Consider the following 11,756-nt stretch of genomic DNA (forward strand, 5'->3'; position numbering starts at 1 on the left):
TGGTGACACGGAGGGGCCCCAACCCCCACTCAGTGCCATGCTGGGGGCTGCCGGGAGCAGGCAGGGGGTCCCTGTGGGATGGTGGTGATTGGCCCTGCCTGGCAGCGCTGTTGCTGTGCCTGGGCTGATGGTGGGGCCTGGCATGCAGCTTGTGTCTCTGTGCAGGGAAATAATTCTCCTTAATCCTTGCGAGAGGCATCTCTGGATGAGGCTGGAGCCTCCCTCTGGGAGCCCCGTCTCGCCTGGCGTGGAGAGTGGAGCAGGGGGAGGGACGGCTGCCATCCATCCCCGGGGCAGGGTGGCCTCCTGTCTCCAGCCACCTGCCCGCTGCTGCAGGAGACACGGGGCTGGCACTGCTCCCAGGGCACAGGGTGTGTGGGCAGGAGGTGGCAGTGTCCCCAGCGTCCTGCCCCTATAGGTACGGCCACCGGCAGAAGCCCTGCAGCTCCGGTCTGGGCTGCAGCCACCCACTGGAGCCCCATCAAGAGACAGCTGAGCAGAGCCTGTCCCGGGGGGCTGCTCGAGGGGTTCCCCCGGGTCCTGGCTGCCGAACCCCCCGGAGCCAGCCCCGCATTCCCTGGCACACAGAGCCGGACAGGGTGATGCTGGAGCACCCGGCACATAAACACCACCCCGGGATTAGGTCAGCTCTGGTCATCGCTCAGACGAATAAGTGGATCAGCACAAGGGAAAGGAGGGGGAGGGAGCTGTGCCGAGGGGGGAGCTGGAGCAGGGACCTTCTAATTTCGGGGCCGGGAGCAGGCTTGGCGCAGGCGCCTGGCCGGGCAGCGAGGGCTGTCGGGGTGGCTGGGGACACGGGGCAGCGGCCCCCGCACTCGGCTTGGATGCCCGAGTGTCCTCAAGTCTGTTTATTTTAAGGGATACAAAGTCCTGGGCTGCTGCGGGGTCACAGCAGTGCTCCATGAGCCTCCAATTAAAGTTTCTCATGGGTGCTGGCGGGGGGAGGAGGGTGGGTGGCAGCACCCGGGCACCGTCCCTGCCCCGCGCACCGCACACCTTTGGACCTGGCACCCGTGTGCCGGGAGCCACTGGGGCGGTGCGGGGGCCACCCCACAGCCCCATCCCATTGTCCTGGGGGCCAGGCCAGGCGCTGGGCCCCGCCATCTGCTCCTGCCCGCCCGCAGCTTCTTTGTTCGCCGCCCGGCAGCTCTCGCAGGAAGCGGCTCCCCACGTGCTTCGCCCTTTCCCTCTCGCGGAGGCACCGAATGAAATAAAGGATTTACTGCAGCCAGGGGGAGGGAAGGGGAAAGGGATGAGCAGTTTGGAAATGTCGTGCCTGGCCCCGAGGCTGGGCTGTTTGGCTGGGTGCAGGGATGGGTGCAGGCAGGGCCTGCTCTCTGGAGCAGCGTGAGATGGGGACAGTGCCGGGACCTGGGGGTGGGAATGGATCTGAGCCCAAAGAGGAGCGGGGCAGCTCTGTGGTGTGAGCTCTGCCCAGGTGGGTGGTGGGGAAAAGGGGTGGCTGAGTGACTGCTGTGGGTTGGTCCTGGGGCATGTGAAACGGGGAAGCAGGAGCGTGCATGTAGGGTGCAGGAGGTCACTTGGGTTTTGAGTGGGAAAGGAGAGATGTTGATGCCTCCAAGGAAACCCCTTGGACCACATCTCCTAAAGGTGCTTCCAGGTGGGATGAACTCTTGGTTTTCCTGCCTGAGTGAGCCCATCCTCGTGTGCTGTCCCCACACCCCAGCACTCTGAGAGCAGCACATTCCCTGCCTCCCTGCACCCCACCCTGAGGACCGTGCTGGGAGGCAAGGGACCTGCCAGGGAGAGGCAGTGCCCCCTTTCTCCTCCCTGCAATGCAAACAGAAACCGAAAAGGACCAAATTCCAAAGTTCTTATTCAAGCCCAGGCGCTGTGGCCCGGGTGGAGGTGTGGGGACTGTCACCTGCCACAGGGACAGGTGGCTTGGGGCACACACCAGGGCACAGCAGAGTCTGGTGTGGTTTGAGGGGTGCGGAGCAGCTGAGTGATGGCCCTGCAGGCACAGGCACCGGTGTCCATCCCTCCTGGCAGCACCCGTGGCAGCTCACCCACCTCAGAGCTCGGGGCAGGGTGATGCCATGGGGGCAGAGCCGTTCACCCACCTCGGGGACGTGGTCTGGGGTGCCCTGAGGATGACCACGGGTCCTCCCTTGCAGATGACTCCTCCTCAGAGAGCTGCAGCGGGAATGGCTCCTCCACCCTGAACCCCTCCACCTCCAGCAGCACGCAGGGCGACAGCGCCTTCCCCGAAATGAACGGCAATGGCACCACGGCCCCCATGGACTTCACTGCCTCTGCTGATGACCAACCCATCAACCTCTGTGACAAGCTGGCCCCTGCCCATGTCACCCCCTCCTACCAGTCTGACAGCTGCAGTGCCGACGGGCTGCGCAGCAGGGTCAAGTACGGGGTGAAGACCACGGCAGAGGTAGGGCCGGGCTGTGGGGTGCTGGGGGGGTGCTGGGACAGGCAGGGTGGCCACGTGTCCCCAAACCAGGGACACCGGGAGAACCATGAGGTGCTTGGTGCCAGGCAGGGGTATGGCTGCTGTTCTGTGCCAGGAAAATGCAGGGGTTTGGTGGGGCTGGAGCCTTGCAGGGAAGGAAGGAGCCACCGTGTCCCCCCTTGCCCTGGCAGGCAGGAGCTGGCACCCAGGGGAGTTTGGCTGTGGATTCATCTCCCTGGGTTGTAGGGGAACATCAGGGAAGGGGCTCTGAGGAGAGAAGAGGAGAGGAGAGGAGAGGAGAGGAGAGGAGAGGAGAGGAGAGGAGAGGAGAGGAGAGGAGAGGAGAGGAGAGGAGAAGGGGCTCTCTCCTTGTCACTGGGGCAGGGACTGCTCACTGTAACCCCTGTCTCCTCTCAGTCCCCTCCGTACAGCTCTGGCAGCTACGACTCCATCAAGACAGAGGTGAGTGGCTGCCCTGAGGACCTGACCGTCGGCCGAGCCCCCACGGCTGATGAAGATGATGATGACCACGATGACCATGAAGACAACGATAAGATAAATGACTCGGAGGGAATGGACCCAGAGAGGCTAAAGGCCTTCAATGTAAGGGAGGCTCCGTGGGCAGGGCAAGCCCCCTTGTTTCCTGACCTGCTGTTCTCACCCTCTGTCATCATCTTTCCAGATGTTCGTGCGCCTTTTTGTGGATGAGAACCTGGACAGGATGGTTCCCATCTCCAAGCAGCCCAAGGAGAAGATCCAGGCCATCATTGAGTCCTGCAGCAGGCAGTTCCCCGAGTTCCAGGAGCGGGCACGCAAACGCATCCGCACCTACCTCAAGTCCTGCCGCCGCATGAAGAAGAACGGGATGGAGATGGTGAGTGCCTGCCCCACCACCCACTGCTCACCACTGCTCCTGGGCCAGCACCTCCCTGAGCACCTCCTCTGCTTGTGTCTCCACAGACCAGGCCCACACCACCACACCTGACCTCGGCCATGGCAGAGAACATCCTGGCAGCCGCCTGTGAGAGCGAAACGCGGAAAGCGGCCAAGAGGATGCGGCTGGAGATCTACCAGACCTCCCAGGTGGGTGCTGCGGGTGGAGGTGGGCGTGGGGAAAATAAGAGAAGTTTCTGAATTGGGTGAAGCATTTAAAAATGCCTTTCTAAAGGAGGGCTGCAGAACAGGGCCCCGTGGTGTGTTCCAGGACTCAGGCCAGTGGGGATGGGGACACCGGTTTTGGGGTGGCCATGGGAGACCGGGTGTCCCCATCCCATCCCTCCAGGCTCCTCACTGGAGTCAGTCTGTGTTTCCCCCGTGCAGGACGAGCCCATCGCTTTAGACAAGCAGCACTCCAGAGACTCCACAGCCATCACCCACTCCTCCTACTCACTGCCAGCTTCATCTTACTCCCAAGACCCGGTCTACATCAACGGCAGCCTGAACTACAGCTACCGTGGCTACGGGTCCCTGGGGGGCAGCCTGCAGCCACCCACATCCCTCCAGACAGGCAACCACAGTAACGGTGAGTAGCCACATGTGGCACGGGGAGCCCACCTGGCCATTGCCAGCCTGCCACGGGCTGCCCTGCATCCCACACTGGGTGGCTGAGCTGGTCACTGGGGATGTGGCAGGGGCTGCTCCCACCAAGCCTGGTCACAGCAGCATCTCTCAAAAAAATGCTCCGAAAGCTCCTCCTGCAGCTGGTGGAGGCCTCACCAGCAGGTGGTTAATTGGGGAACTGAACTTGGAAGGACTTGGGTGGCAGTGGTGGAGGGAAGGAGTGTCACTTAAAAAAAACTATAATCTGTACCAGCTGTTAATGAGTAACAGCAGCAGGCGCCTATCACCACCTTGATCTCCTTGCTGGTATGAACCATTCCTTTCCCAGCCTGCATGGACTGCTCTTGGGGACAAGGACAAGGATGGGGACAGGGCTGGGGAAGTCTGGGAGCTTCTGCTGCAGATTAAGAGGAGCCAGAGGGGTGTGGGTCTCCCCTTGGGCAGCAGCCTCTGGCTTTGCTCTCCTGGCAGTGGTAGCAGGAGGGGCTGGAGCCCATGTTGGTCCCCAGCTGGTCCTTTGGCAGTTTCTGGGGTGCCTTCACTTGCCCCAATGTACTCTGGGCTCCTGCCTTGCCCCTGCCTGCCCGGACAGGAGTGAGGATTTGGAAAGATGTGATTTCCGGAGCCCTGAGAGATGCCTGTCTGGGATTAACTCTTATCATCCCTTCCTAATGCTTCTTAACCCTGAATAAAGATCCCTCCTCGGCCTCCAGCTGCTGAGACCTAATCCCTGCAGCCTCGGGGATTCCACCCCTGACCCCCACCCTGCCAGCACCCTCGGCAGTGAACCTGCAGAGCCCTCTCAGGGTCCTGACTGAGGCAACAGCAGCAACTCCCTTCTTTTTAATGGATTTTTAAACCTCTGCTTTGCAATTGGTTTTTGCCCCTGTGCCCGAGCTCTCTGCCAGCCCTTCAGAGGTGGGAGCTGCCACAGCACTGCAGGGACTGCACCTTCCCCCCTCCCTGAGCAGAAAGCCTGCAGGGCTTTGCTGCCCGGAAGTGTCTTCTCCCTCCATCCCCCACCTAAGGCTCAAACCCACATCCCCACAGCCAGCTCCTTCCCCCTGGTGAGCCGGGAAGTGGGATTGGTTTCCTGCTGCCTTTTCTGTCCGGGGAAATTGCTTTCGCATGAGAGCCCTCCTCCTTCTCCTCCTTCTCCTCCTTCTCCTCCTCCTTCTCCTCCTCCTTCTTCTCCTCCTCCTTCTTCTTCTCCTCCTCCTTCTCCTCCTCCTTCTCTTCCTCCTTCTTCTCCTCCTCCTTCTTCTTCTCCTCCTCCTTCTCCTCCTCCTCTTCCTTCTCCTCCTCCTCCTCCTTTTCCTCCTCCCCTGTGCAGCTGCTTAGCCTGCCATGGAAGTCCTCTGCTGGTGCCTCTCCATTTGCTGCTCCAGCCTTGCTTTCCTTGGATGTTTTCCTTCCCACCCCAGGGTCTGGCAGTGTCACTCCTCAGGCTCTGTACCTCACATGTGATAGAGGTGGAACAGAGACAGACTTAGAGAAAAATTGTCCCTGCCCGTCAGGCAGATCATAAGTTTTGCAGAGTTTCATTTCATTTACAGACCAAGCCACAGAACCAGGGCCCAGGACACAGAGCCCAGAGATGCGGGATCAGCAGCAGCTCCTGCTGGGCTCTTGTGGTGCCAGGACAGCCCCGGCTGATGCTTTTCTGCTTCTCCTCGGCAGGTCCGACCGATCTCAGCATGAAAGGTGGGGCCTCCAGCACAGCCCCCTCCAACAGCACCAGCAGGGGAATGCAGGCTGCCCAGCTCAGCCCCACGGAGATCAGCGCCGTGCGGCAGCTCATCGCCGGCTACCGAGAGTCAGCGGCCTTCCTGCTCCGCTCTGCAGACGAACTGGAAAACCTCATTTTACAGCAGAACTGAGTCCCCGTGTCTGCATCACTCCTCTGTCGAGAAGACAATTTGTATCTGCTAGAAAGAGGCTCCCGGAGACGTCCTGCTCAGGACCGGCATCGTCCTCCCGTGAAGCGGCGGGTACACGTAGTTTTAGAAGGTGGCATCCAAAAGACCTGTTTTGTTTTACACTCCAAGCACCTGGGACTTCAGGCACAAGGACACGTTTTTTTGAACCCTACTGACACCCATGCGTCCGGCCGAGCAGAAGCCAAACCTACGGCTTGGAAGGATGTGGGACTTTGAAGGGCAGAAGGGAGCCTGGGGAGGTTTGGGGCTGCAGATGTATTTAGAATAACCTTTGTGGACCCAAATGTTAGATTCCTGTCCCCAGATAATTTCCGAGTCTTAGGTGAGCTGAATCACATATTTATTGAGAAATGGACCCTCCTCCCCCCTTAGTAATTTATTTTTCTGAAAATGGATTCTTTTGAGTTTGTACAGATTGCCAGTTTTTTTTGTCTGTCTGATCAGAAGGAGTTTATTCCTGTGAAATAACACATTCCATATCACTACACGACTAATGTCCAGGCAGCTCTGCCTGTTTCTCTGGGGAGCCCATGGGGAGCAAGTTTGCCATCCAGCCCCCAGACCTGGAGGCTGCTCAGCCTCTGGTAGGCGTAGGTGGCAGCTGCCAGCAGAGTGAGTGAGTGTCCTGCTCAGAGCCTTGTCCTGAGCTGTCCCATAGCAGCAGTGGGGTCTGCACCTCCTGAGAGCCTCAGCAGGCTCAGCAGACCTCCAGCCAGAAGGACGTCTCGTACTCATTTAAGTCATTGCAGATCAGAGAAGGAAAGAAGGAAGGAAATCACCTGAGAAACACTGTCTGTCGGTCACCACCCGTACTCTACCTCACACTCCATTGTGGGCTTCTTCCAGGACTGTCTGAGCTGGGCCTGGGGGATGGGGAGTGTCACAGACCCGTGGACCATGCTGAGGAGGTTGGGACTGCTGCTCCCCCAGCCCTGGCTCTGGAACCAACCCTGGGACAACCCTGGAGGAGCTGCAGGGCTGCAATAAAGGCTGCAATAAAAGCTGCAATAAAGGCTGCAATAAAGGCTGCTGCCGGGGCTCTGGTGCTGGGCTCTGCTGAGTCCCACCAGCCCCTTGTGGCTTGGCAGAAGTTGGAGATGAGCAACATTCAGCAGCAGAACCCACCGAGTCCTCCCCAGGGCCCGGGATCCTCCCTGCTCACAGTCCTGAAACAAGCCCACAGTTCCCAAAGTGTGGAAGAACCGTCACCCGATGACCATGGCCCTGTTACCACCCCCACCCCAATGATGCACTTCGTTTTGCTCAGTGCAATACCTCCTACCAGTGCTGCTAAACCCAGGGCCTGCGCTGGGGCACAGAACCCAACCCAGCCCACACCGTGCTCCGGAACCACCAGAGCAGCAGAGCCACTGCTGGGCCCCCCGCTGCCCCCAGTCCCTGCCCGGGCAGGAGCCCTCACCACCAGAGATGAATATGAGAAGTGTGAACCCCTCTAGGCTCCTTTTCAAGGTAGATACTTTCTCTTTTTGGAGACAGCTTTTTTTTTTTTTAATTATTTTTCCTCTTTTTTTGGCCGCTGCGAGCCGGTGGCTGCCGTGCCCTGGGGGTGTCTGGTGCCACTGGTGTGGGCTGGAACTCGGTGGCAGTAGCTGCTCCCAGCCAGGAGCAGACCCGGGCAGTTACTCAGTAGCTGATAAACAGAGTTCTGTACCCCCCACACTGGAAGAGAAGCAAAACCTCTGCCCTGCTCCTCGTCTCACCCTGAGAAGCCGCCGGCTCCTGCAGCACTGGGGATGAGCCTGGCAGTCACTGTTTTCCCCAAACCTTCAACTTCCCGTGGCATTTGGAGAAAAGGGACCCAGCCCTGGCCGTGGGGTGCAGTCAGGGGGTTCAGTGCAGAGGTGAGGTCAGACCTGAGGGGTGCCTGGGCTGGGCACCCCGTCCCCCCCTGCCCGCTGCAGGCAGGAGAGTGGGGTGGGGGCTGTCGACCCCCCCTGAGCCAGGGATCAGCCTCAGGCTTCCCCCAGCACTTCACGAGCCCGCTCGGTTTGTCCACAGCATCCTCCCATACTTGGAATTTATGTAAATATTTATTTTTGTGTGAATACCATGAAGTAACAAACTTCTGACAAAAAAACATGTAACCGCAGCCATTTGTGAAAGTCTTAACGTTAAGGAAGGAGAGGCAGAGACAATCCCTGTCCCGGAATTCCCTCTCCGTGCTATCCCACCCCAGTCGGTGCCTCCTCCCGGCAGAGGCCATGGAGAACGTTCAGCCATACGTTTGCCATCACTTTACTGAAAAAAAAAAAAAAAAAAAAAAAAACCCCAAGAGGTTACCCAGGGGCTCACGGACAGATCACCATCAGCTACAGTTTGGTTAACGTTTTATTTATACAAGTTTTAGCTGTCGTTATCAGATCACCTTTGAACTTGTCTTAGCATGTCTTGAAGTGGAGTAGCTCTTACACTTTGTTAAACTGCTGTAGAAGACAGCCCAGGTCAGGCTGTGTGGGAAGGTGTCCACGAGCCTGCCCTGTCTTCACACCTGATGTTCAGAACTTGCAGCTGAATGGTACAGACTCAGCTTTCCAAAGCCCCGGTGACAGCCACATCTGTGACAAGTTATGAAAAAAATGGGATTGACTACGAATTTCTGTCAGGGATCTTTTGCTTTTTTTTTTTTTTTTTTAATCTTTTTTTTTTTTTCTTTTGTGAGCCACAGCTTTATTGTTCCTTTGGAGTGAGCTCTGCAGACATCTCAGTGCTCTTCAGCTGATCCATGCTCAGTTGCAGCTCTCCTGGGCTCCAGGACTGTTTCACAGCCACATTCCTGCACTCTCCCCAGGCAGGACAGGGGCAGGAATCACCAGTCCGGGTTCTCAACGAGAAGCACCGAGCAGGAGCAGGATACAGCAGAATTCCAGATATTGGGAGAGGTGGCAGGAGAATGCCGGGTTAGCAAATGGTCTGGATGTTCTTGGTTTCAGTTAAGAAAAGCTAATCACTGGTCAAGAAAAATAGATAATTTTGTAATTATTATTATTATTATTATTTGTAATAATTTAATTTAATTTAATTTTAAACACAACCATCCTGCCCTGGATGTGCAGTTCCCACGAGGGGGTTTCTACATGGGAGAGCGTCCCCGGGATTGCGAGCAGCCGTAACTTGTACCTCCCCACCCCAGAGGGCCACTTCCCCCCCACCAGTGGCCGTCAGATTTAGTACCAGTTCATGAAAAAAAAAAAAAAAAATGCTGCTTTGAACTCAGAGGGTTAATATACTTTTGATTTGTAATTTTTTGTAAAACTTTTTACAAGGTAGCATAGTATTTCACCAGAATACCGACTACAATCCGTCCATGGTCTGATTTTTATATAATTTAGTGGTGCTTTAGAAACTTCTGTTTGGTTGTTTGGGAGCTGTACAGCTCAGTTCTTCGCCTGTATCTACCTAAGACCAATGTGAACCTTTGTATTTTTGCTCCTAATTTTGGACTCAGTGAAAGTGTACTGTTTACATGTACAGAACTCCCGGCCCCTGTGTGTTCTGCCAGACCGGCTGTTGAAGAGGAAGATGCACCTCACCCAGTTCGTCTGCTTAACCCAGCCACAGCCTCACACCCACCGACACCCCACACACCTCAAACACCCTTTTAAGCCATTTTGGGTTTTGCACAAGCTGTTGTATTTTTTTTATTTTATTTTACTTTCCCCCCCCCCCCCCCCCCCCCAGTAGTCAATTTTCAGTTTGGCTGCGATTCCAGCTGAGAGCTGAGCTGCTGCTCAGTTCCCTCCCCCAGGCTGCTCCTTCACCATCCTCCTCCTCCTCACCGAGGTGGGGGGGTGGAAGCCACCGAGCTCAGCGTGGGGTTCAACCAGTGTCTGAGAGCAGGGGAGCCCCGGGGGGAACATCCAGCAGCAGGACTGGAAACGTTTGTCCCAGGCTGGTGAACCCACCCGAGCCGTGTCCCGAGGAAAGGGGGAGCAGAGGGAGCTCTTGGGAAAGTGGGTGCTTTCCCGAGGGCTCCCACAAAGTGTATGGCACTTAATCCAGCTTTGAAAGGTGACACTTTATTGCTTAATCAATTGATTCATTTTGAAATGATATTTTTGCAGATAGGCACCTATGCAACTTAATGTGGCTCTTAAGCAGATGAGCACTTCCTCCTCAATGAGCTTGATAAGAGTTATTTGTGTTATATACTGTGGATTTTTCCAGTAAATGTGGCTTAATATTTTAATTCTTAGAATGTGTGTCTATTATATATGTGATGCAACTTAATTCTGTTCTGTTTGTGGAATGATTAGCACAGGCCAACTCCCTGTTCCCCTCACTTAACAAAGACCAATGAGCTGTTAATCAAGCTGTTATCTCCATGGTATTACTTGCTAAATGCACTGATTTCATAAGTATGTGGAATCCTTTTTTTTTTTTTTTTTTTTTTTCTTCTTTTGAATCTGTATATCATATATAAGACTGAATCTACTTAATAAACACTGTATAACAAAAAGGGCTTTCTCCTCCGCCGCCGAGCACCCCTGGGTGCTGCCCCTTGCCCCATCACCTTCTCTCCCCAGCCCAACCACGTGGGGTGATTGATCACCAAAGTGGGACCTAAATTGAGGTGTTAAAAGAAAAAAAAGAACAAGCAAACAAAAAAACCCCAAACCAACCGTATTTCAACAATTTTGACCTAAGCTGTGCTTTCCATTCCTTAACAGACAGCTGTGGGTACCATAGAGAGCAGCGTTAGCACTCACGACTGGGGCTAGTCACAGATTTTATGCTTAACTTATATTTTGACAAAATTAATTTTGTGAAGTGTCTGGTTTTGTGGAAAAAAAAAAAAAAAATGGAGTTTTCATTGAAGTTTGTGGAAAGTTCTCCCTCTCCCCCCCGGAAAATACTGATTTTTCTTTATCAGCTTTATTCACTAAGTATAATAAATCTTTGCATCCATAAAATGTTTTATCTCAAAGCACTGTGTAGATAAACTCTCCTGATTTGCCTCCGTGGCTGCCTGGGCAGGAGAGGTCCCATCCCTCACCACGGGTGGGGACGGTGGCTCTGGGGTCACACGTGTGTCCCGTGGCCCTGATTTGCCCAAAGGACCCAAGCTCAACACTGAGGTGCTCCCAGATTCCAACAGGAATTCCCTGCTGCCCATCCTTGGGAATATCTTGTTCTGGGAAGTCCCTGCTCCTGCAGCCCCAGGGCCAGAGGTGTCCTGGGAAGTCCCCTCAGATGTCAGATGGCAGCTCCATGGCAGGGCTGGGGGGGAAGCTGCTGCTTATCAGAGAGCAGCACAGACAAAAATAACAATATTTGCTCTGTGTGAAATTGTGACTTTGAGGGGGTTTTACTCCTGAAGCCTTCAAGCTCCCCTCTGCTAGAGGTGACTGACCCCAACATCATCACCCACCACACCAATAAAACAGAAAACTCGATGTCAGGTATTTAGCAGTTTTAAAGCTTACCTAACTCTACTTATTACTTATTTTTAGCATATTTTGATTATCTGGACATCTCTAACCACACCTCTGCTGGCAGCCACAGTCTGCCAGAGTCAGCAGAGCATCAGTGACCCTCCTACAGATCAGTGCAGACTCCCGACAGGAGCAATGCAGACTTTAAACCACAAACCTTCTCCCGGGATGGGAGTTTTCCCTTTTCCATCTCCCTGTGGTTTCAAGGCAGTCAGGACTGAAGGACCCAGGTTTCACTGCTGCTTCATCCCCCAACTCCCAGTGTCAGTGACAGGGGCTCCATGAGGGGGGGTTTGCAGCCCTACAGAACGAAGCTGGAGGTGGTGTCACTGCAGGGGCAGCCCCTGCCCAGCT

The 11,756-nt window shown here is 55.4% G+C and overlaps 1 protein-coding gene across 10 annotated transcripts in view; it reads left to right on the plus strand.

Moving 5' to 3' along the window:
* The window catches only part of NOL4L (nucleolar protein 4 like), a 53,028-nt gene extending 46,668 nt beyond the window's left edge, over positions 1-6,360 (plus strand). For all 10 annotated transcript variants that reach the window (XM_071760284.1, XM_071760286.1, XM_071760287.1 and 7 more), the window contains 6 exons: positions 2,160-2,431; positions 2,867-3,052; positions 3,132-3,323; positions 3,410-3,532; positions 3,770-3,971; positions 5,690-6,360. In XM_071760284.1, coding sequence (XP_071616385.1) covers positions 2,160-2,431; positions 2,867-3,052; positions 3,132-3,323; positions 3,410-3,532; positions 3,770-3,971; positions 5,690-5,889 — 1,175 coding nt within the window. In that variant the 3' untranslated portion in view covers positions 5,890-6,360. The remainder of the gene's footprint in view (positions 1-2,159; positions 2,432-2,866; positions 3,053-3,131; positions 3,324-3,409; positions 3,533-3,769; positions 3,972-5,689) is intronic.
* Positions 6,361-11,756: the final 5,396 nt, after the last annotated feature.

Source organism: Heliangelus exortis, chromosome 16, assembly GCF_036169615.1.
Source record: "Heliangelus exortis chromosome 16, bHelExo1.hap1, whole genome shotgun sequence".
NCBI lineage: Eukaryota > Metazoa > Chordata > Aves > Apodiformes > Trochilidae > Heliangelus > Heliangelus exortis.